The sequence below is a fragment of the Chamaea fasciata genome, unplaced genomic scaffold (assembly GCF_029207755.1).
Source record: "Chamaea fasciata isolate MVZ Bird 193981 ecotype frontalis unplaced genomic scaffold, bChaFas1.0.hap1 SCAF_14, whole genome shotgun sequence".
In the NCBI taxonomy this organism is placed as follows: domain Eukaryota; kingdom Metazoa; phylum Chordata; class Aves; order Passeriformes; family Sylviidae; genus Chamaea; species Chamaea fasciata.
The window spans coordinates 8,650,585-8,676,922 of NW_027094099.1; the positions used below are offsets into that span (position 1 = coordinate 8,650,585).

Below are 26,338 nucleotides of genomic sequence, written 5' to 3' on the forward strand. Positions count from 1 at the left end.
GATGTAGACAGGAAGGATGTTGTCAGTAAAGTAGATGATGACAAAAAGTGATGCCTCACCCTCTGTCCTATATATCTTTTTTTTAAATGACTGTCCAAACTCAGATTGAAACAAATTATGAGTGAGGAGATCATATTTCTTCCAGTAGCAGCAAAGCAGCATGGTTCAGTCCTGGTTCTCTTGAGACACAACCTGAGAACTTAATGTTCTGATGCAAAGGTTAAGACAAGCACATTCCCATGAGCTTACACAGGCTTTGGTAGGAGGCCACAGGGGTAGAAGGCCACTACCTACATGTGTGTGGAAATTTTTCCCTTTTCTTGTGGATGGTTGCCTTGTGGCCAGCCCGGGGCCCATCTGCTGAGGCATGTCTGGGGATGAACTCAAGCACCAACCATCACTCATGGCATTCTCAGCCCCTTCTGCAGGAGCACACACTGTCTGACATGCTCTGCCCAGCATCTGGGACCACCCCTCACAGGGCTTTGTTTCTCAAGTAGACTATTAAGACAGTTTAGACATATTCCAAATGATGCAATTCCCTGGGAACTGACTGTATGAAAGAGAAAAGTGGTACAAGAAACATGCCCAGTGTATACTGGCCAGCTCCAGAAGGCCTTTGTCTGACCTTGGACCCCTGGCTCTTTAGATAAAGAGAGAAATTCAATGCTGAAGAAGTTGTTCTGCAGATCCATTCATTGAGAAAGGAGAGGAACAGAAAGGTCTTCACTATTCGCAGGCCCTGTAAAGAGAGGAGCACAGTATCTCTTGGATCCCTCTCCTACCTGAGGTGCAAACTACTTTCAATGGGACTATGTAAAAAAGGTGGGGATTTGGCCAAAATCTCGTCGTTCTCATCCCAGAACAGACAGCAGAGTTGGGGTGGGTGGAGGTGAACCACATCTCTGTGGATGGAGCAGAATCATTTGCCTTTACTCCAGGATGTCTCCAGGGCAGTGTGAACCAACCTAAAGCACTTCTGAGCAGGCTGCCTGGAGCAGAGTGGGGATGCAGAGCTCTGTAAGGGGGCGCAGAAGATGGTGAGGTGCTGGGGTCTGGCCCCAGGCTCAGTAGTGGTCATCTTGTGTCCTGTGCAATCATTTCCACCTTTCAGCCTTCAGCCTGTTCCTGTTCCCAGTGGGGTGCTCGCCAGGTGGGCCCCAGATTCAGATAGCCATCTGTTCTGTGTCTCACTTTCCACACCCACAAAATGAAAATTGTGGTTCAACTGGATATCTACTGCAAATTAACTGGTACAGATAAGATATTTGTTATTAGCTTTACTACCATGGCAAATGCAGTGTCTAAATCGAAATGCATCTTTTCAGGATTTGTAGTGCTAAGGATGTAGAATGGTTCACAGGAAGCAAGTTTGGGTGAAATAACAAAGACCTGATGCTGGTGTTATTTAATGTATTCCTGTACCTTGCCTTATAAAACAGTCCAAGAAAATCCTATTATCTGTCAAAGCAATGCAACTAAAAAATTACAGTCTAAATGAAGCTGGGGATTGACCAGCTGAAATGCTGCTGGCCAACATTTTAAGGCCTGAACCATCAAGGTCTTATGAACTGAGGCTTCTTACACGGACTGGTTTTCTTTCAAGGCCATTTCAGAAGTATCTCCCCAATTCAGTAATTTTACATGTGAGCAAGAGTCAATTTTTTTCTCTACCCTAGGTCTGAAATTTGCTGATCAGGAATTGAACCCGGGGGGTTTTATTTACAGGTCACTGAATTTGATCAACAGCTGGTCTTTAAGGGAAGAGATCAAAACATGCACAACACAGTAATCAAGTCCAGATGTTGTCTAGAAGACAAACTCCAGTTCTAGCAGGAATTAATTAAGCACAGTCTTACAAGCTATGTCATAAGGAAACCAGATGAAAACAACTGCCTGTGGGTTTTTTATTTAAAAAATGCAACAAACATTTTGAAACAACTGACCACATTTTGGCTAGAAATAGTTCAGTGAAATAAAACTTGCTTTTGGGTGCCCCAGTTAATGATTTACTGGTACAACCTGCTGGCAGTAAGCCCAGTTTAGCCAGTGTTGGAAAAATGCCAAACCTTTACACTGCATTCACCACAGAGCTTGTGAAACAAACTGTCACTGGGTGTAGGGGAGGCTGAGTCAGTAAATGCATTGTTTTGGGATCCACAGGATCCCAGCTCTCAAAGGCATCCCCCAGAGTGGAGTATGTTTTTTTCTGGGGTAGTTGTCCCCTTATATGTTATATTCTTAGGGTGTTTACTCTGCCACTGCATTTCTTTCAACAGGTCAAATACGTAAATGAAAATAAAATTAAAAGGCTAGGTGGGCAAAATATTATGCAAAGGTTCTGCCAGGGAAAAAAAAGGACTGCTCAGGAGCCTTACCCTGCCCTCTCAGATGTGCCAGCCTGAGAAATCCCACACATGGGAAATATGGTCAGGGTAGGTGGCCACAGTAATTTGATATAAATGTATCACAGCAGGCATAGCCCATAAATAGGATCTCCTGTAGCCCAGACATGGGATAGAGCTCAGATTCGTGAATTGTATTGAATACATTTGTCTTTTAATGTTGCAGTTTGGGAAGAATGAAAGATTATCTAGTACATCTGCATTTAATCTATTTACTCTGCATGTTTTTGTTGGTATGGCTTATGAATACAGGTGACCTGCACCTTTTCTTAAACAGAAACTGATCATATTTCTAGTTTTTTGATTGCAAATTCCATGCATGAGGTTTAAGGAAGAAAGAATCATGAAACCACAGCCAAAGAAGAGCAGAATCTTGACTTCAGCCAAACTCTATACTCCTTGCAGAGGATTGTTACTTTTTTAACAGAAAGTAATATGAAGTAAATTTATCATCAGATATATGGTATGCAGATGGGAAAGTCAGCATGGGAGGATTTATTTTCCTTCATATCAACTGAGAAAGAGTTTCAACTTAATAAATACATTTTAAGGCATGATAGGAAAATCTGAGTGAAAGAACTTGTAGGAGTTTATCAAAAACCAAACACTTCAATGTTAACTTTCACTCTGTAGATAGCATACATTTCCCTTTCCCAGCATTTGTATAATTATGAGTGACTCATTCAAGCCCTGATCCTACAGACCAAGATTAAATCCCAAAAGAGGGTTTAATCCATGTCAATAATTAAATCCACATTTCTGTCTCATGGCTGAATGAGACCCATTTGCAGGGAAGCCTCAACCCCACCACCAAACCAAGAAATTGCTCTTCAGCTTGAGCCACCAAGTTACAGAACAGAAGATTTCAAAGCAGTTTGGTTCAGCTTCCTTGATGCTTCTGGGGCTGAACAAACAAAACCACAGATGCAAACCCTGTTTTCTTTGAAGGCTTCAAGTCAGGGAAGGAAAGGGAAAAACTGCAGAATAAATGGATCTGAATATTTTCCATTTTTGTTGATCTGATAGCATTTTAGATGTTTGGCAAAAAAGCTGTTTACTAATGGCTGGATATCCCATTTTATGACAAGTTTGAGGCAAGGAGGTTCCAAGCAGGTAACTGCATCTTTGGAGGATTTTTCTACACTCTACACATTATTGTGGTTACAGCTGTTTTCCTTAGCAGCAGTGGCAAAACACCCATGGTAACCCTTCAGCCCCTCATATTAGCCTGTGTTTCCTTCTCTAAGTCTTGCTATGGATGCTTGAGGTATTTGGCAGGATTTGGAGTTTCCTAGTTGTACTTTTTTTTCCATAGGAAAATTCAACTCTAGTGCAGCATCGGCTTCTTAACAAGGCAATGTCTTCTTTTCCTGCCAATGTGAAAAGAAACTTAAAGACATCCCAATCATTGGAACTGCTTTTCTGTTGCTCGTGACTCATCACTTAGTGTTCAGTACCAAGGGCCTGTGTTCAACTAAATCACAACAGCCAGTGAAAGCATTCTGATAAATTAAATTATGGATATGCTTAATTAAAAGGGGTTCACTCAAATAGTACTACATATAATTTCAACCAATGGTTAACCTTACTATGGAATAATAGAATAAATATAAATTGAATGGCCAACACTAACAGAAGGAAGGAAAAATATCAAAATGGTCTCAGAGGCCAGCACCGTCTAGTCCAAAATTGGCTCCCTGGGGTGACACATCTTGGTTCAGGATGAGGGCCAGCAGGTTTCTGCTGCAGGACCTGTTTGCCTGGCTCAGTTTGCAGCGGGTGTTGAGAGGAGCAAACCATGTTCTTTGGGACCAGCTGCCGACACGTGTGCCCAGAGCTGACCAGCACGGCTGCAGAGGAGCCCGGACACCAGATGCGAGGAGTGCGGGCAGAGCTGTGCTTGGGGCAGGGGCGGCGGCCGCGGCTGGCAGAGCACCCAAACCACAGCGCAGTCTGTTTTCATGAGCCACACAGGTGAGGGAGAAGGGTGAGGCTGCATCACGCCGAGCCAAAGGCGACAGGGAATATGTCGTTAGGTGGCACCTCACTTGCAGGCTTGGGGCAGACAAAAGCAGAGAGGGCTGAGGGGGGCAGGGGGACCAGGAGGGTGGCCTGGCCGGGGGCGGGAGGGCCGGTGCTGCTGCCGGAGCCGCCGCTGCCGCTGCTGTCGGCTCGGTGCCGGGGCCGGTGCCCGCGGCGGCCGCTGGCGGCTGCCGGACTACGAGTCCCAGCGTGCCCGGCAGGGCCGGGGCTGCGCTGCGCAGCCGCCGCGCCGGGCACCCACCTGCAGCCGCCGGCGCTGGGCTCGGGGCGCGGAGGGGCGCAGGCGGCGCCGGGCTCGGGCGCGGAGCGGCGCGCAGGCGGCGGCGGCCAGGCCCGGCCCCGCGGCGGGGTAAGGCGGCGGCCGGGCCGGGCGGGACGCGGGGCGACATCGCCCGCGGGGGCTCGGCGGAGCTCCGCGCGCTGCGGAGCGGGCGGTGCGGGGGCGCGGCGGGTGTGGCGGGTGTGGCGGAGCATCCCCTGCGCGGGGCGCGGATGCGGGGCGGGCTCGGGGCCGCCCCGGGGTCGCCGCGGGAGCCGTGCGGGGCACGGCGGGCTCGGCCGGGCGGCCCCGCCACGCCCGGGCTCGGCGGCGAACGCAGCGCCCGCCCCGGCCGCCCCCGGCGCCTCCGAAGCTTTGACAGGCGAGTGCGCGCCTGTTTATTGCGGAGCGCTCGCATCCTCCGGGTCACGCGTGGGAAGACAGAAATTAGATGGGGCAGTTTAATAACATACGTAAAGAAGGTGTTTGTGTCAGTGGTGATGAGCTGCCCCTCCCTGGAGATCTCCTGCCTTTTGTATGTCACAGATACAGCAGGACCGGCGGAGGGTGGTTCTGCTCCGCCGCCGAGCAGCGGGTCAGACCAAACGAACCAATGACAGGTTCAGGAATAGAACGCCGATTTAGGAACGTTTAGGAACGTTTCCAGGGTCCTGAGGAGCAAAGTGTACCCTCAAAACCTGCACATTGGCATATCGCGTACTGTCTGTCCTATCATCTTCTAATTAAAAATTATCAGGGTGCCCTAATTCAAGGGGATTTGCTGTAATGGAAACTTTGGGGGAATTTCTTCTGCTAGAATGAAAATCCACAGGTGATCAATGAGAAACAAGTAAAGATAACTGAGGACAATAAACACCAAAAATTAAATGACAGCTGGTTAGATTAACATAACCATCCTGAGCTTAGCATTGACATAAACTTCTGAAAATAATACTAACATTATTACTAATGAGACAAATTCAGAAATTTATCAATATCAAATATAAATTTAAAAATAATTGGAAGAAATAATTATTTTTAATACCATACACTGTGTAGATCTATGCTTTTGAAAATGTTTAGTAGAGGAAATCTTCATCAAGTTATTGAGTTGTTTATTTGTAGTAAATAGATGCAATCTTTCAATTTCTTGTTATTTGAAAGCTTTTCTTTACCTGATTATTCTCAGAAATTATCCTTGAACTTCCTCTGATCTGCCCTTCAGTCTTGGAGAGAGGAACATGTAATGGGAAAGAAACACCTGGGATCAGCTGGCCTAGTACTGTAGGCATCACATCCTCTAATTCTTTGCAAGGGATATAGTTAGTGGAAAACTGAACTTAAGCACAGGGATGCATAGTGATGTCCCACTGAATTACACTGACAATATCACAGTCCTTTCCATGTTATTCTGCACTCATTTGCTGTCTAACAGCCTGCCTGCCTTTGCACTGGTGCTCTACACTGTGCACATCTTAACTGGTTTCCACTATTGAAATTTTTACCACTGAGTAAGAAAAATGAAGACTTACGTGACTCATTTTAGTAACTTCACCAACCTAAATTCCTAATGTGTCTTTTTCCCCATTTATCCAGCTTGGTTGTGTGTCTGAACTTAGCCAGTAGCCTCTCTCATCTTGATAATCTAAATAATTTTGTTCAAAGTGGTGTGTTTTGCTCTCTGATTGCATACCTTTTCTTCCTTCCCTCCTCAAATTAATATTATTTCTAGTATTTTACAACTTCTGGCAAGCAATGTTTATGTGTTTCTGCTGTTAGTAATCTGTTTTATGGTTTTGTTTTGGTTTGTGTTTTTTTTTTTGTTTTGTTTTGTTTTGTTTTTTTGGTAGCATTCCTATATTATTGAACCCCCTAGTTTGATGGCTTCCTGTAATTGAGTGTCCTTTTGACTGAGGCTGAGGTGGCTGTGCAGGGTTTTGCACTGAGAGGCCCCTGGTAGCATCCTGTAGCCACAGGTATTTGCACATGGTGGGTCAATTGTGGGGTGAATGCCTGTGCTCTGCCTACTGACCACAGCAGACAAGTGTAGTGCTGGCTTCTGTTCAACAAGAGGGGTTTGGTCATCATTATTTGGTGCCCCAGAAATCTGTAAATGTAGTTTTTTAATCCTTCTTTCAAAGAGCAGCTGGGACTGAGTGTCCAGCTGCTATGCTAAAATAGGGAAATCTGAGAACAGTGGTGACAAAAAGGTAGTACTTGGTTTGTTATCTGTTGGCAGCACAGGTGGAACAATGCTCGAGTTTATGTTACTCAGTGTCCTTTTTTCCTATTGATGTTTCCAACATGTGAGAAACAAACACTGGTGTTGTCATTTCCAGGGCTGGTCTGGTCTATTTCGTTGAAAAAATAAAAAGTCAATTTCCAGGTAATTCCTTCTCCTGTTTGTTGTTTCAGCTGTTGGGATGTGCACATCCTGCGTGGTTTCTGGCTTTGGTTTACAGATAAAATGCAAAAAATGTTGGTAGTTATGATGTCTCTGCACATTGTAAGGAGAAAAAAGCAGCTTAGGCAGGATGCAAAAAGGGGTTTATTTAGAAGGTACCTAGCAGTGGTCGCTATTCAGGATCTCAGTTCTTCATTATTGCAGTCATTAGTACATTAGTTTTGGACATAGAGTACAAGAGTACATTAGTACTCTTACCCAGCCTTTGGGTCTATCTGCTGTGTTTTCACTTGGCACTTCACTGTTCATTTAAAAGATCCACTTAAATGTATAAGATGTCCATGGAAGAAGGGCCCATAGCCAAAGAAAAAGCTGTCCAATGCTTGACACTTGGAAGATGGTTCAATTCCTTATCTTGCCACAGACTTCCCGCTTGACCTTGGTCAAGGCATTTCTTTCTCCTGCCAGGGCAGTGGAGAGGCTCTCATGTGGCTGATGGTGTTCAGGGTTCCACAGCAGCTGGTTCCATGGGAATAGGATTGGTCAAGGAGGAGGCCAGAACCTGGCCTTTGGTTTGCCTTTCCAAGTTTGCCTCTGCATAGCTGCATGTGCTTCCTACCCCAGTGTGTGCTTTGCTTTGCATTCATGGTAGATTTGCTGATTGCAAGGACTACAGTTCTTTACTGAGCACAAAAGCTGGGGCTCTGAACTGGATGAAGACACCACCTTGTAAACATCACAACTATTCCTGTAATGTGTATGATCCGTGTTCCCCTGGGGACAACAGAGCCATGGGCTGCTGTGTCACAGGACTGGGACGTGTCAGCTCTGGGGCAGTGCTGACCAGGGGATACAGATCTTTACCTGTTCCAAGTAAATCAGCACCTGTCTGCTGCAAACCTGCAGAGTCTGGTAGTTGTTGAAGGAGGTTAAAGCATCATTGATGCCCCACAGAAGATAATGAAGCCATTTTCTTCTCCTTGCTGTCAAATGGGCACTTATCCATCAGTCAGGCACCACTGGTAGAGCTCAGCAGCAGGGTATTTCTGTGCACGTCAGACTGAAGCAGACAGATGACAAATTGTGGGTGGAGCTGCCACTTCATCGTCTATTTTGCCTGTTTAAAAGACTCTGTCCTCCACGATTCTCAGCCATGGACTTCACACCACCCTCTGCTTCAGACAGTGACTCTTATGTTTTTATCTTAGAAGAGCTAATTAACATTGCACAGATTTTCAAACCATCACTCAAGTTCTATAAAGGGAAGAACCCTACCTTTGAGTCCTGCAAAGTTACCAGCTGCAATGAGCAGAAAGATTCATTAGTTTATAACTAAACTTTACCCCTCTCGAAACAGAGGGGAGAGTTCATCTGCATGAGACAGGAGATACAAACAGGTCTCTGGCGTTTTCCTGTACTTGATGCATCACTGACGTGTCAGACCACCATACCACAATCCCACCAATGTCTGCAAGGCTTACATTTGTTCTGTCATCCTCTTCTGGGAGGTAGGAACTGAGTGATTTAAAGGTTGGATTTCTTTAAGTAAGACTGAAATCATCATACGGTCACTGTATAATTAGTCATCATATGTTTGTCTGGAAACAATTCTAATGGTTATGATCTAAAAATATCATGATATCCAGAAACAAGCTATAAATTCATCAGGCATTGTAAAGAAATACTTCCTTTCCAGGACTCAATTTCATGTTTTGAATGGTTATGAGTAATACCACTAATGTTATTTTAGAAACAATTGGAAATTGGTCATTATGTAACATTCTGCATCAGTGGGAGAAGCAACAATGTTTCATCTTTCATTTTAATCACCAGGGAAAAACCTTTCATGTTATCTGAATCAAAGGGAGTATATCCCTTCATGTCTTCTGTAAATAATGATGCTTTCACATGGATAATTTTGCAATATACGTGGTGGTTATTTTTGTATAAAGGGCATGACTGAAGTCCCATTACAGTGAATTAATGTCTCACATTTTATTTGCATGGAAGTTATCAATCCCCATTTAGGCAGTCAACTGTGATGTAAACTACAGAGCAGCATAAACATTACCAAGGTTCAGAACGCCACATCCAATTATCCAGTGGAGTTTTTCATCACTGAATGATTATCCTAAAATTTCAGGCCTAGTCTAATATTAGGACAACATAATTGTTAATTATCCACTGCTCTATATGTAGGTCTAAACCAGTTGCTGGGACCAGAGCATGAGGTAACCTTACATTAGGTCTGGAGAAAAACAGCATTTTAAATATACAGGGAGGGATTTTGAGGGATTCCTTGCCGCAGTGTGACCAAGGATGGCAGCTGGGCTGGGAACAGAAGAGATTTGGCCACACTCTGACTGTCCCAGAGCCAGCCTTGAGGCAGTGCCCAGGGCAGCTGTGCTCCCCCCTGCCAGCCCCAGAGACACCCTCTGAAAGACCCAACTCTACAGTCCTCAAACAGGTGATTTGGTCTGATCCACAAAGTGACCATGCTGTGTCATGAATGTAAAAGGGTTGGAAAAGGTGACTAACCTGGAGCACTTCAGTGCTCCTTATGTTCTGAAGTTCTTCTGAAGTTCTTTTTGGGAAACAGACAGAAAAGTCGGGGGATTCTAGAAGAGGAAATACTTTTCTACAGATCTCTCTTCCATTTTCTACCTGTGTGAATTTCTTTGACATGTCTACTGTATCTATACCAGGACCTGTAGCTAATGCTATTCTCATCATGGACACACAAACCCCAGTTTTGTAATGCCGTGTTCCTACCACACTTGTGTTCTGTGCTGGCCCTAATGCATTCCTTGTAACTTTTCTTAGATTTATGAACCTCCTACTGCAAAACATGATCTCCCAGTATACATCCCCCATATGTTCATGGTTAGGAAGTACATTGGTACATTTGTCTTGTCTTTTTAAGTATAAAAATTAAAAAAGAACCTTATTTATATGTCAGATAATGGAGTATTTCAATTTTTAATTTTTTTTAAATTTTTTTTTAGTTTTAACTTTTAGCAGCTCAGCCTTATTTTTCATAGACATTCCCAGACAGCAGAGATGTTCCCTGTCTGGCACTGGTTTCAGGGTGTTGGTGGGGGCACTTCCTTGCCGGGACAGCGTGGGACAATCATCTTCCTTCTACTGAGCATCTGCTTGTGTTGTACAAATGCAGCTCTTAATCTTAATGGCCCCAATCCTATTTATTTGGACCAGTATCAATTTAACTTGGGATTAATTCCACCTGGTTTTTATTTTCATGTTTAGCTACAGGAGTCTATTTAAAGAAAGGGAAGACTTTTCCCCACATTTACAGATCAGTATCACAATTGTTTTTCAAAACACAGATATCCACCACTGTGGATACAGAGATAGTTTAAAATAGGTCATGCATCAGGATTTCCTTTCTAAAGATCAGTTGCCATGGTTTGTAGCAATGAGAACAATTTCTCAAACCTGATTATAAAAAATATTTTTTTCCAATCAGAATGCAAAAAACTGTATTAATAGATTATTTCCCATTCATCTCTCTATACTTCATAATGCACATTGTCATGCAGCTCCATTCTTAGCTTGTACACACTATCAAACCTGGAAATTCACATCCTCTGTGTCACAGTATTCTCCTCTCTGCAGGACCCCAGAGACAGATGTTTCTCTAAGTGTGTAGTCTGTTTTAGATAGCAGGAGTGACCTGAAGTGCATTTGTAGTTGCTGCTCCATAGGAAATTCTACAGTTCTTGTTCCAGCACTTCCTAAGGGATCCAAGCAAATGCGAGTGGGAACCCTGTGACATTCAACATTAATTCAGCAGAGGAGTGATTCACTCTCAGAAAGAAACATCTGTATCAGCAGTAGAAGATTACAACAGTGTTATGGTATCAGCAGAAACCACAGCTTGGCTCCTCTAGAAAGCCCTTTCAGAAGTGTATAAGCATAACAAAAAAGTACTTATGGAACATGGCAAGGTACAGAGGGGTTATACCACAGCAGGTGTTAATTACACTGAGCAATAATGATTTTATGTAGGCTGACTAATGACACCCTTTTTCTCTTTGAAAACATAGTTTGAATCCTGATGTTGACAGGAATAGGTGAAAAGCTGCCCCAAATAAAACTGTATGTATTTCTTTCTTTAGAAGGAATCAGAAATACAACTATAGCAAGGAGTTCTTTGAAGCTCACTGTGAAATCTCTGTGCTCCACAAAGATTTGAAAGTAGTACATGGGTAGCAGAAATGCCTCTTACAGTTCTGCCCCATCCAGACCGAGCACAGATCTCACCTGTTGGGCCTTGCTGTTTAGCAGTGGGGCTTAGACCCATGAGAAACTGAGATGCTCCAAACTGAACCTCAGTGGAGAAAAACAAATGGGGTATGTTCTCCCCTGTTCCTTAATCTCTTTCACTCTTCCCAGTAAGTTTGAAGGGAAACTGCTCAGTGTTATCCATGGTCCCTCATATTGCTTCCCTCAGTTTCCCTAATGCAGAGTGACATTCAAGAATGCGTTGCCTCTGTGGTTGGATTGGACATCTCCCTTCTGCTGTGTAACACCTGATCTGCTTTTATATGCTCAAAATAACAGCAGCAGGGAGCTCTGGGTTAGAACTGCTTTTTTAACTAATGGAAGCTTTCATACAATACTCATTGTATGAAATGAAATCATTGCTATGCAAATCCAATGGATGTAGTATGCAAGAAGTAAATAGTTGTGCACACTCAGGCCACAGTAAGGAGCTGCACAGACAGCATATGGCTGTTTACATACACAAAATTAACAGTATCAAATCCAATTAGGAAGGTGGAGATCGTTATCATCACATTAGACAGCAGTTTCCAGAGTGTGTGAATCAAGAGCTCAGCATTTCCTTCCCAGTCTGACTGATGCTGAATTGTTGGACTTGTTCCCTTGATTTCTGATACTGTGACTCTGGTGAAAGGTCGATAGCATAAACCCAGGACGTGAGTAATGGGTGTTCCAGCCCAGCCTGCAGTAGCCTGTGCAGCAGAGTGAAAGCTCCGGAAAAGCTTTACTGCGTTCAGGGACTGTGGACAAAGAAATTCCCTAAGCACTGTCTTCTGCTTTTGTTCAGTCACAAAAGAGTAGGATTCTGTTGTGAAAGGGAAAATTTCAAGGGACTTTCTGTTGCAAATGTGTGCAGGCAAGAAAAGCGTGATTCCAGACTCTTCCATGCACTATCAATCTAGTAAGGGTTATTCGACACACTATTCATGCCATGAGAGAAGTTAGGCTGATACATCTGTAATACCTGGGTTTAAATTTCCCTTTGGGGTATCCCTGCTGGACATGGTCAAACACCTTCTCTTCTTAATAATTAGAAGTCACAGTATTGAGAGCTGTCACCTGTCCAGAGTGTCTCCTGGCACATCTTCCCTTTATGGCTGAGAACTTGGGCAATTCACAAAGAATTTGGGGGTGTCTGGTGCACACAATCATATCATACCCTGCCGTGCCTCCCCCAAGCACCTGGGCTCAGCTTTACAGGCCTCACAGAAGCTCTCAGATCCATGGCCTTGCTGACCCCAGTGACACAATTCCTTGTTGTAATCCTGCAGTGCTGCACATCCGAGGGAGAGGTCCTGGTCCCAGGTGTCCTGCACAACTGGACTGCTGCCCCTCAGCCAGGGGAACTCTTGGACTCTTACAAGTTGCTTTTTCCTACAATATTTAATTACCCTAACCTTGGGATTATATTTCTGTCTTTTCCCGGGATGTGATTAAACTCTAATAAAATAACCATTTAAACCTAAATAGTTTTAAAAAGCTGTAATCCCCTCAAAGAAATTTTTTAGCTCAGTTAATGACTGCTAGCTGAAATGTTATGTTTGTAATGAGTTTATCCAAAGGAACTTAGTGAAGGTACCTGATGCCTTAGTGCAGAATGTTGTACTGCAGCTCAATTTGGTTTTACAGTTTAAACAAATATACTTACCATTTTTAAATAAAATGCTTTCATTATTTAAAAAGTGAATCTGATAAAAAATTGCATGGATTAAACACATATCAAACTGGTGTTCTTCTTAATCACAAAGTACACAAAAACATTAGCTCTTTTGTACTCTTTTTGGCCAAAATATCCCCCACATTCATTGCATATGATGAAATTTTGGTATTATAAGAAAATTTCACTACAGCTGTAACTTTGTGAAACATCAGATCTTGACTCCCTCCCTAAAACAAACTCTCAATTTAAAGAATGGTTGAATTCTATCCCGACATTTGGAATGGCTTGATGATGATGATGTTTTGCTAGGAAAACAGCAGCCACAAACAGAGCAGGAGAAGGAAAAAAAGGAAGTGTGTAGGTAAAAAAAAGATTTTTCTTGGAGTAGGATATTTAAGTGTTTCATGTCAAGGCTTAATGTGCCTTCCAGTAGTCATAGAATTCCAGATATTTCAAATTTGTAAATACACTGATTATTGCCTTCCCTTTCAATAGGTTGCTGATTTCTAGTCTTTTTGATAAATAGAAAAATGAGATGTGTTTTAATATTTAGTATTGAAATAATAAAACTTGTAAGTGAATGAAATCTTTTCATTTGGATTTGGAATAAAAGGAAAACAAAGATCAGGCTTCCTGCTCGTATGAGAAGCAACAGAGCCCACATGGATTTTATCAGCTTATGACAACTAAAAACCTGGCCAAAGGAAATTAGGTTTGGGGTTGATACATAAGTCAATGGTAGGTGCCAGTTGGCTGATTTCCATATCAACCATAACTCTGAAATTTGTGAATGCAAAAACTCAGCTGTGAAGCTGCACAGCTAACATTTGGAGAGTGCTGGTGCTGCTGTGGGAACCTGGGCACATTGGGAGGGCCTGGAGCACACTGGAAGTCCCCAGTTAAGGCTGTTTCTGATCAGAAGTTAATTCTCTTTTACTCAATCCCTTTACAGGCTGATTCTGGTTCTAGAATTTGCTCTGGACAAGAAAAAAAAGAGCAAATAAAGACAGAGAGTCCTTTGTCATATTGTCATATGACAGATAATATGACAATGACTGTTGTGGTCATGCAAATGAGATCTTCTTGTTCCTGGTCGGTTGGGATCATCTAACAAGGAATCATGTTCAAATTTTAAAACAAAAAGAGTTTGTGCAATACTAAGTCCATATTCTTTTCATGACTGTTTTGAACTTCTGCAGGTCCCCCATGTAGCAGACAATTACAGATAATATTTTGAGCTATAACTAGCATGTCCTCACTCCAAGAATTTTGATGATAAGCGCTATCATTTGTATCCAAACGTGTTGAAGTAAGACTAACTACCAGTGTAACTGGGAGATGCTTAGGTAACCAGAATGTGCCAAAAAAGTCAGCCGAAATGATGTGGGTTAGCTTTTAGCCACCATCAAAGCTGGTGATAATACCTCAAGGCATGACATTTTGGTTTTGTTTGTCAGTGTTGGACTGCTGTCTGTGACTCTCCCACTTTCCTTTGCTTCTGGCCAAAAGAGCAAACAGATACTGTTTCCAAGCAAATGAAACAAACCAGCTATATTTCTATGAAAAAGGAAAAGTTGCTAATATTTTCCTTATCTCTGTCTCGAAGCTGCGGTTTGCTGCTGCCCCCAAGTATTCTGAACCTGTCCTTGCCATTCCTTGGCTACTGCTGCCCAGGACATCTTGCTGCTTTGTTTTCATTAATAAGTGTCAATGTGACCCTCAGCACGTGGGCTTTCCAGGACTCTCAGCTAAATGGAGATCCTCACAATGCTTTATTGTTGGCAGTGAGCGAGGCAGAGGAGCTCAGTGGCCCTGGATGGTTGAGATCCTGAGCAGCAGCAGCAGCAGCAGCAGCAGCAGCAGTGGAGCAGTGCAGCAGGAGCCATGTCTCTGCCCTTCAGGAAGGAGCTGGAGAAGTACAAGAATATCAACGAGGATGAGATACTCAGCAAGCTCTCAGAGGATGAACTGAAGCAGCTAGAGCATGTTCTGGATGACCTTGATCCTGAGGTTAGTGATAATAATTGCAGCGCTGCCTGTTAGAAATGCCACACACTGCAGCATTTTTAATTTGTATTCTGCTACCGTAGGGACAGTGTACCCTAAGGTATGAGCAGCTCAGCTACAGACATTTTGGTTGTATTCCTGCTGGGATGTGCTACTTTTCTAAAAGTCACTGTGCTCTTGGTCTGTCCCATGTCTATTTAGACAATCTAAATCTTTAATCATGTTGGCACACTGCAACACAACGAGAAGCTTTTTATGGCTGCTATTTATGAGCACAGCAATAAACAAACATAACCTGTGTTTATGGAGATCAGGTCTTCTGAACTTCTGAAATCTGTTGACCATGTAGTTCAGCACATATATTTTTAGCTGAAGAGAACATATTTGGGCATGATCAAGAAGAATAGGATTCAGCTACACAACTGTCATTTTCCAGAGAGAAAGAATTGTTGGGATATTTGAAGACATTCTCACAGAGAATTTAAAGATCTCTGGTCTGAGAACCACTTGATCCTACAATAATGATGTTACAGCCACAAGTGTGCAGGGAATTGTGATTGTACCTACCCAAAAATATTCAGACTGATGTAGGAGTTTAAAAACGGGCAGGTAAAAGGTTCTGTCTGGAGGCAAAATGAATCTGGAGAAACACAGATAGTTCTTTAGCACCAATTTGCCTGGAAATTAAGAGAGACTTTACTGTTCTCTTCCTCCATGTTGCCACTTCCCACACTACTACCAATAGTACATTTTCTGGTATTTTCAAGCATCTGGCATCTCAAGTGGGGACAGTGAAAACCATTAAAAAAACAACACCAACCAACCAAATAAATCAGGCCGTGGTGCATTTGTAGTTAATGCTACATATGTGCAGTGAATTTGGAGTACTCTGGGGACATTTGTGCATGCACAGATAAAATGACTGGTGACTTGAGTTCACTGGATGTGCTCAGAATTTCCAGGGTATTTGCCATGGATCAGATTTACTTGCATGCTTTGGCCAGTGAGGAAATGTTTCTGAAGTGCTCTGAGGCACCTTCAATACGTTGGCTTTGCTGCATGTGCACTGCAAGGTCCACCTACCTGTATTTTTTTCTGGGATTTCCTGGACTGAAACATGGGGGCCTTATGCATATTCCTGTGTTACAGGATGCAGATGAAATCACAAGATCCCACAGCTACATGTTAAAAGTGGGAACTATCTGCTGGCTTCCTCATACTCTGAATAGCTGAACTCTACCTTATTCACCAGTCTCTTTAGTGCATGCCATTTATTTCTGAAGTCTGAGAGACATCTGCTTTAGAATGAAAGGATTTTTTTTTTTTTTTTTTTTTGTGAGAGAAAAATGGTGAGGAAACAGAGGAAAGGAAATGTTCAGAAAATGTATCCTGGTCTGTATACCTCAGCTGCAAACTCTGGTTATAATATGTGTAACAAAGGACTCTGACCTTACTTAGTTCTTTGGTGCTCTGACTGTGAACATGGTTAATACAAATATTAATGGGTAGAAAATCAAGAAGACTGAATGATATACTGGGTTTTGTGGTTACATTTAGGTAATGTGTGTTACTGCTGTCACCCAAGAGCATTTATGCAAAGAATGATTCACTTAAAAACCAACAACACTGAGATGAGATTTGGAGCACTGTGTGAACCTGCCTCCTCTCCTCTGCACGCCCCTCTCTCACAGAATGCCCTGTCCCTCTCTCTCACAGAGTACCCTGTCCTTCTCACAGAATGCCCTGTCCCTCTCACAGGATGGCCTGTCCCTCTCCCTCACAGAATGCCCTCTCCCTCTCTCACAGAATGCCCTGCTTCCAGCGGGATTTCGGCAAAAGGACCAGACCACTAAACCCGCCACGGGTCCCTTCGACAGAGAGCGCCTGCTCTCCTACCTGGAGAAGCAAGCCCTGGAGCACAAGGACAGAGAAGACTTCGTGCCCTTTACAGGGGAAAAGAAAGGTACTGTCCATCCTGGTGTTGGCATTGGTACCAGACTGCCTGGCTGCTGCCTGGCTGTTCTGTGGGACATGCTGGGACACAGGTGAGGGCTGGCACAGTGCAGGGCGAGGCTCAGGGTTCAGGACTCAGATCAAGAGCTGCTGGAGCAGAGGGGAAGGGGCGTTTATCTGCTGCTGGTGACTGTCTCTGCTCTGGAGTCCCAGTGGCAGCTCCATGGTCTGTGGCAGGTTAATGGCCTCGGGGGGGTACGGGAACACAGGAGCACCAGTCCAGCAAAGGGCTCAGCAGCAGCTCCCTGGTCAGCCAGTGCCTCTGGGTGCACTCAAGCACAAAGGTGCCCTCACCAACCCTACAGGGACTGTTCCCTGTTAAGCATTAGGCCCATGCAGGGGGATTGCAGTGGGGGAGGTGTTCAGGAGGAAACACATAAATGCCTTTCTGAGTGAATCTTGCCTACAACTGCTGTAAGTAACAGCTCAGGGAATACAGTTACAAAAAATAAGTATTTTTCCACTTGTTTACTAGCACATCTGGCAATGCTATTCGTGCAGACACTTTCCCTGCTACCCTTGTCCTACAGCTACAGGAAAAAAAGGGGAAAACAGGAAAACCTAATTCTAATAATTTAAACACTGGTAGGATAACCTCAGGGCAGGAACACTCGTAATTTAAACAAACATTATTCCTTTAGCACCAATAGCTCCTTTTCCTTGTTTATAAAAAGTGGACAAAAATGCTGGCCTCAGGCAACCCCTTCATTCAAGAAGGAACTTCCTATGTCTGGGTCCATTTCTGGCTATGGAATAGATTTGCCATTATTTCAATGGGATCTGCTTAAGGGAAAGCAGATACTTCAAGAAAGTCAAGGACAGCATTTTTAACATTATTTACCATTACCAAAGATGTAAAATGTTATTTATATAACATTTCATAGGCCGGGAGTTGTTGCTATCATGACATTGTGTTCTCAGTCTTTGAAACAATGATTTCAGACAAATGAGATGTTTTTCAGCTAGATCTGATTGATGTGTCATTTTACCATGCAGCATATTCTTTAACCTACTTTTTCCCCTCATCAAAACACCTACAATACTGCTCTTTATGGGCTGATTATGAGCCCACTGGCACGCAGGGCAGGGCAGTCAGTGGTCAAGCACACACTGTGCAGGAAGGAAAGCACTTTACTGTAGTATGGATTTATTACCAATTGTTTCCAGTCTCCTGCACACTGCTGTGTCAGAGCAGTACAAGTCTCTGCTTGCAGGTCCCTGGATATTTATACCAACACCTTCAGTCACGTCTCACCTTACTGATATTTACAGACTTAAGATTAAGATTTTGCATTTTTCACTGTAGTTATATCTGATATTTCCAAAGAAGCCTGAAACATCAGTGCACAAAACCCAGCAGTATGTGGAATTGTATATACCCATAGGACTGGCCCTTGACCTGGACAAAATGAGGCCCTGTATTGTCCCTGACAGTGGTACTGTATGGGCTGGGCTGTTTAATCCATTTCAGTTTTCTTTTGATGAAGCTAAAGCAATATTATTCCTGCATTTGCTTCCAGATGCCCTTAAAGTGCTTGTTAGTGCTGCTTATTAGTTCCTGGTGTCTCTGGTGTGGAAATACCACTGCTTTGCAAACACAACCAACCACACATTTCAATTCCCCCTGAGCACAGAGGGAATGCAGCCCTCCTAGCATTTAAAGCTGTTCTTAATTTGGCTTTTGATTCACTGTGTTCATTTACTTCAAAATTACAATTTCAAGAATTATTGCAATTATGAGGTAATGACAGCATTTTAGGCCGAAGGAATTATTCCCTTAATTTCCTCTCTTCGTTGTACAATACAGATTCATGACAAAACCTTCAGCTTCAGCTTTAGCAGATTAAGTCAAATGAAAACAACCACGTGTCCTGTGATTTCTGCTGTCGTTTTACAGTTATAATCTAAACACACAGAATTACACTACATTTTCTTTGAAGTCAGGGGCCAAACGCTATGAAAATACCCTTTGTTTCTTTGTTGGTTAGAAATAACTGAATTAATCCAAGATCTGATGAGGTCCAGTACCTTGACTATTGAGAACTGATGGGCTGCACAGTGTCATTTTTGTGCTTTGAGAACAAAGTTGTTTATTTTGAGCTTGGCATATCTTGAATTGGTACTGGAGTGTGAGTCCTGCTGCCCCTCTGTGGCTTGGCAGGAGATGTCCTGTAGAAACACCACCAGACTCCCAGCAATGCAGAAGCTGAGCCTTATAAAACATGTAACTGAAATCTCCATCTGCCAAAGGCACTGAAATCCTCCCATGGATTGTATGACAATCCTGCTAATTGGTTGAATCTGGTGAGACGTGATGAATATTGTACAAAGTCCATGTGTGGCTATTCCTGGATCTTAGAATCCATGCTTGTAACTGCAGTGTTGCTTATTTTGACACTCTCAATTGTAAAAAGCATAACAACAGGATGACTGTATTAAAATATAAATTACTTGATTAACATTTGTAAGAAGATATTTCCCATGCAAGGGAACAAAGCAGTCCTGAATGAAGTTTTCAAGATCTGATACTACATGCTAGATTTAAAGTCACTTTAATTAGAGAATAATTAGTATTCTTTCAAAGCTCAGTAATTAGTTCAGGGAAAATAATTGAATGTGTCCTCAGAAGAATTCTAAAGAAGGATATCTCTTGAGGAAAATCTTATTTTCCCTCTTCTGCATGTTGATGGTCTCTAAGGTGTATTTACAGATTGGTAAATATTTATATGATTATATTATATAGATTTCTGTTAAATTATTTCTTTACACTTTAGAAGCACTCTAATGTAGCCATTCTGTAAATAACTCCAAATTAATTTGATGCTATTTCTGCTAGTTAAAAATTAAATTTTCGAGCAGCTCTAAAATGCATTCAGTTGCGTATATTTAGGAGATACCAATGCAAATTTGCCATCTGGCATTTATGACCAAAGAATATTTGTGTCAGTAGGATTAGAGTATGTCAAGTGTTGTTTGAACGTTTGTCAGTGTTTCGTACTATGATATTTGCCACTGGGAAAGCATTTGTTTTTTCAAGTTTAGGAAGTGGGATGCTTCTACTAAGTGTAAAGTGACATTTCTACCAGTTCTTACAGTTCTCGTACAAAGCTAAAACTTGGAAATTCATAAGCTGAAAAGAAGGTGGCATTTAGCATATTTTCCTTCCAGACTAGTCTGTGGTACATTGTGATTTTTCATCTCCTGTGACTGCCTCTCTTTTTTTTGTTGTTAATATTCTGTTAGAGAATTCTTGACCAAGAAGCAATACCAAGCAGCTGCTGAAGGACATAACTCAGTTGCCTATGTTGGTCTCTATATGCTGAGCAACCATAAGGTTTTGATTGTCCTAGAAAACAAGCCAAAACAAATTCCAGAGCTGACAGGGATAGCCAGAATGGTTAAAACACAGGAAGTGTTAAATATGAGCCCAAGACAGGGGGGCTGATTATGCAGGGAATTGCCTTGTTTTTGATTGTAATTGTGGTTTCAAGAGGTTGGAGACGTTTGGCAAAAACAATCAAACGTATGGAATGCATTAGGGTTTTGGCCCTCTGCCATATTGCAGCTTGGTAATGTACTTCATTAATTGCTGTACAAAAAGGATTTAAGCCTGTATGGGACAGATCTCAGATTTCAATGGAGACCCGAGGTTGGCCCGAACTGGGGCTGAAATGATCTCAGGCACACACCCGAAGCTGGCCACTGAGAAATGCTTTCAGACTGCTTTACCCACATCCTCCCTAATGCAAGTCAGGGCTGGGTACTTCATTTCAATGCCCCATTGTGTGGTTTGAAGTGATCTGGTGGCTTTCAGGAACTCTTGTGCAACACAGATGTCTGTTAGTAATGAGCAGTGGAGGTGAAGGGAAGGGGCTGGTAACGGGGGCCATGGTGATGGGCAGTTTTTAAGTGTTTATTTTGTGTATTTTGGATATGTTCCTACTTAAGATAGATATTCTAGAAATCCTTACATAGAACCTGATGGTGTGTGGAATTACTTAGGCTGACCCACTGCACTTAACACATACAGCTGGGACAGGTCGTTATCAGACTTCCATCACTTCCATGTGAAGTGTCATTTGCAAGTTCATGAATGACCCAGGAATAAAAAGAAAAGGTGGCAGTGCAGGCACAAAGCATTCCAGAGCTGTCAGTGCTGTGTTTTCTCTGCAGTCTGTACGTCTGACCTCAGTTAAGAGCTGAGTCCTGCTGTGATACAGACATAAACTGGTAACAGCATTTCTGCTTCTGCTTTGTTGCAGGGTTTCTCCGAACTGTATGGTACTAATGAAACATAATTTTAAAAAGTTCTTCTGTAGTGAAATGTCATTAGCTATGAAAGGTTGCTTTAAGGATTGCTGTTTCAATCCTTCACCACTGTCCCTGTTTTCTACAAGGTCTTCTGCTCCTTGCCAAACCATTTCATTTTGGATCCAATCCAGTTTCTCATCAAAGTCATGGAAAAACTTCAGTGGATTGGGCTATTATTATTTGTGGCTGGAAAGGGGAGGGGAGCATGCTTGTATGTGATTAAATACTAACATTTTCAGCAGATTGATAAAAGGGAAAGGGAAGAAAGTATCGGAGAACTTTTGGCCAAACCTGTGTTTTCAGTTGCTCTGGCAGAGACTAAGTTGCATGTGGTGCTGGGCCAAGCAGAGTATCAGTGCACAGCACCAGTAATAAGGACAGTCATTTTCAGAAGGTCAGAGAATTAGAGTAGATGCTAATGAGTTCCAGTTCCACTGTGTCTAACAGACTGCTTTGGAAAGTTAGGGTTTAGTACAGAGACACAGTATCTTTCTTGGATTGACATAGCAGTCGTTTCACCCCCAGTGCTTAAACGGTTTGTTTAAATTTTTGCCACCTTTTTCTTATTCTTTAGGGCTTAAATTTAGAACTGATGTTTGTCTCTTAAGGCATTGAAAGCGTTTCAGTTGCTGACAGTAATGCCTCTAGATAGTGCCTCTCGCTGCTTGCTTTTCTAAAGACTCTCTTTTAGTTGCTCATGACTTTGCCAAACTTGCACAGTTCACAGTGAAATTTCCCATGCTGAGAGGCTGCCTCAAGTTGAATTTTTGGAAAGTGTCAGCAAAAAGGACTTAGCTGCTTCCAAGAACAAGATTAGGAGAAAACACATTGTTTTAACCATCTAGAGTAAATTTTTCCAGCTGTTTTTTTTTTTTTATGACCTGCAGTGCCTCCATACTTTGAAGAGAGGACTTGAAATGTATGCCCTTTGGAATCCCCAGGGAAATATACTCAAGTCTGGCATCCTCAAAATATTGTGCTTTCTTGTACATCCAGTTCATTCTAGCGTTCTCCAAATATTCCCCCTGCTGGGAGTGCTGGTCAGAGCTCCTGCCTGCCTGCCTGTGCAGGGAGCACATGTGGCAGCACAGCAGTGCCCAGAGGGACTGGAAATTCCTCGTCTGAGAGGCCCCTGTCACACCAGGACCAAGGGCAGGGAGACTCCCTCCTGCTCTGACAGAGCTCCCCTCCCTTTGTAAGGGCACTGCAAAGGAGAAAAAAGAGTGAAGAGCCAGCAGAGAGGCTGGGGCAGAGAGGGGGGGCAGAGAGGGGCGGCGGAGGGTTTGAAGAGCTGTATGAATATTCCAGGATGGAGGACTAGATGTGGCAGCTCTGGGGAAAGGAGCTGCAGAGAAGAGCAGTGGTAAGGAAGGGAGGGCAGAAGAAAGGGAGGTGATGGGAAGGGTCAGGATTCAAAGATTTTTGAAACCAGGAGACACAGGGGATGGGGAAGGCACAGGGGGCAACGAGGGAAGGAAAAAAGGAGAAGAATGTGTTGGGTGGGAGAAAAGAGGGCAGAAAGGAACATAACTAGTGTGGTATTCAGCCCTGCCCATGTTTCAAGGGTCTTTGATGTCCAGATGGACCTGAAGTGCAGTGGCACAGTTTGAGTTTCTTCCTCCTTTTCCACCATTCCACATCAGACATAAGAGCTTTCTGCTCTCTTGGTGGAGTGGGTAACCCAGGAGGTAACCCAGGAGGTAATCCAGAGGACTGCCCTAACTGTGGGCAGTTAGGATCCAGAGGCTGCATCCTAACTTGTGATAATCCATGCAAGGGTCTGACGAAATTCTGGGCTTCCTTCTGTTTTAAAAAATTACAGGTTGGCTTTTGTTTATTTTTGTTTGAGCAAGCATACTTTCCAGGAGAGTTCTTTGAAGGGTATTGCTGCAGTGGCAGAATCACAGCATGCTGATCAAAGTCAAGGATACTGGTGCAACTTAAGTTCACTTTTTGTGTTTATGCACAATAGATTTAATAACTTTGGAATGCTTATCTTTGCAGCCTTCCTATTCCATTGTCATAATCTTTAAGGCATAGAATATGCTGACACTAATCCAAAAGCAACAGAACAGCAACAATTACGAGACTGCATTTTTATTACTACTGGCGTTCAGCTTCACGCTTACTTGAACTTGGCCTGTTTTCTCCTTCATAGTACAAATTTATTCTTGGTAAGAACTTATTTAGCTCCATTTTTATAGGATATTTGTAGGGAGGGGTTTAAGAAAGCCTCAACAGAAAAGAATAGTGTAAAATGGAAAAAGTGAATCAGGTGCCTGTGATTTATGCAAGGCAGATTTCCAGGATTATTGAATTTCACTCCCAAGGTCAGTGTAGCATTCTGTAATTGAGAACAAACAGGCACTCACTGTAGTCAGTGATTCATTGAGAAGTCAGAAGTAGTAAGTGTAACCAGGTATTTTCTTGAAAGTACAATAATGGGAGCTACATACACTTTATAGGAAAATAAAGTACATTATTGTTTCACAATTATGGCAGAAAATGCATTTGTATTATAAAATTAAGTAAATATCCTTAAAACATTAGACGTTAAATTAAAGGAGATTTTTTTACAGCTAATATAAATGGGCTTATTTCCCATTGCTCTGTGTTTTATTGAGTTTTAGCTTGTACAGTTTTGACTTGTACAAGATGGGAATAAATACCAAATGTATACTAAATATAAATAAATACTAAAGTAAAAATGGTGGCAATTTATATTTATTCATAAAAGTCAAATGATATGAGAAAGAAGGAATAAAGGAGACATACCAGAAATGCTGCTCCAAATGCTGCAAACCATAAACAAAGGTGAAATACTCAAAATGTTTTTAGATTGGGCTTGCTATGAAAATCCTACCAACTGCACTATCCAAATCCCTTTTTCTCCTCCTCCTTACATAACAATAAATAAAAAACTCACTTCAGGAAAATACACTTGAAGCAGTTCCCTTCTCAGTTAATAAATCCTCCTATAGATGTGCATATTGCAGTTAATAATTACTGTGTAAGAAGGTGGGGATCTCATTTCCTTGCTTTACTCTGACACTTCTTTAATGGAGGCATTTGCACAATGCAGGAAAAGAGACCTGGCTGATCCAAGTGGCAAAATGACATCTATGGTTTCATGACTGTTCCCAGTGAATTTCTTTTTTTTATAGAGAATTTGCTTTCCTTTTACCTTGGTCCACATTTCTGTGTCTCTCTGCAGTGCTTTCCTCTGAGTCCTTCTTCCCTCTGGTTGTCAATGGATTTTGTTTCCCCTCGCCTCTTTTGAGGAAAACATGAACCATATCGTATTTCAGCTTCAATAGAAGTCTTGTTTTTGCAGTGGGTGGAAAGGAGTAGGTCTGCTGTTAAACTGAGCCAAGACAAAACTCTGCTCACTGCACTCACACTCACAGAGGCCCTGTTTGTAACAAGCTGCCTCAGTCATCATCCAGGTCACCCCAGACACTCACCCCAGCTTGGCTATAAGAAGGGGAGAATTGCAGTGATGCACACTTAAAATTTCACACTGAAGAAAAGCACTTGGGATTCCACACACATTGGGTTTCTATGCTGGTATAAAAATAAAATTACATTATACTGCAATTGAATTTTGGTTTGCAGTTAAAAAAATATATATATTTTTATACAGAAGTGTGATTATTTTTGTTTTGTTAACAACAAAGTAGCCCAAGTTATGTATAAACTTTTGTCATCATGTTTTCATTGGTAGAAAGTTAAGCTATTGCTATTCAGACTTAGCACAGAACATTAGCATATTCTGGAGACAAAAAATAACACAGCCAACATTAATTATACCACATAGAATATAGTAATAATAAAGTACCTTCTAAAACACAGTGTGAATATAAGGAACACCAAGAGCAGCAGCCTTTCTTCATAAATCTCACTTTACAAAAATAAAATGTCACTATTCCTCCAAGGCTTCTTCCAAATAATAAATGTTAAGTTGGACCATTGAATCAAGGAAACCACAATCCATATTTTATTTTGTCAGTGAATTCCATGATGCATTGGATAATGAATTTACAATGTACAGATGTGGGACTAGGAGACATCTCCTCAGTCTCTAAACTCTGTCCTTAATTAAAGAAGGAAAACTGGTTGACAGCTGTCTATAAACAGACACATGGTTTTGCAGGTGGTGGACAGGTAATAAATTCCTAATAACATGCTAAATAGAGAAGTTTTTCTAACCTACATCAGCTGTGCTACAGCATCTCTTCACAGTGGAATGTTCTTATCTAGACAGCAGAAACAAGAATATTTTTAAAACGTCACTGGATGCCAGCAAAGCCCACATACATTAAAGATATATATTACTACCTTTGACATGACCTTGCCCCTTTAAATATTTCATATAACCAATAATAGAATTTTTTTTCTAAAACATTTGCCAAGAATGCGTTAAATGAAACTATCACTGGGAATTATATACACATTTAATGAGATTTGGGCTGTTATCCAAGAATTACATATGCCTGAAACAAATGTTTAGAGCTGTATTCCTGTGTATGTGAACTGGACAGAAAAGGTATGAGCCTCTACAGGTTTCCATTACCCCTTGGTTTCTTGCTGTGCAAGATACTTGACCTTCACATATCCAAAGTCCTTAGAGAAAGACCAACCACACCACATACCCAGTTTAGTCCACACTCAGGGTGCTGTGTCCCCTTACAATGTTATGTGTGAACGTTCAGATTTAGGTCAGTATTTGTTAAAAGTGTGAGTCGGGTTTGGGCTTGTGAAGAATCACTTACTGCCGGATGGAGATGCTTTGTCTCCACCACGAGCTGTGGCCCTGTGGAGTTTGCTGCCACAGAGCAGTGTTATCAGTCAGGATAAAGATCAGCAGGATTCCCTCAATGTCTCAAATAACCTCCTGAATACTTGAAACTCACGTGGAACCACCAGTGATC

The 26,338-nt window shown here is 42.4% G+C and overlaps 1 protein-coding gene across 1 annotated transcript in view; it reads left to right on the top strand.

Moving 5' to 3' along the window:
* Positions 1–4,708: 4,708 nt before the first annotated feature.
* Positions 4,709–26,338, top strand: part of LOC136296858 (tropomodulin-2) — a 34,808-nt gene continuing 13,178 nt past the window's right edge. The window contains exons 1-3 of the mRNA XM_066196350.1: positions 4,709–4,797; positions 14,862–15,086; positions 16,890–17,046. Coding sequence (XP_066052447.1) covers positions 14,961–15,086; positions 16,890–17,046 — 283 coding nt within the window. The 5' untranslated portion in view covers positions 4,709–4,797; positions 14,862–14,960. The remainder of the gene's footprint in view (positions 4,798–14,861; positions 15,087–16,889; positions 17,047–26,338) is intronic.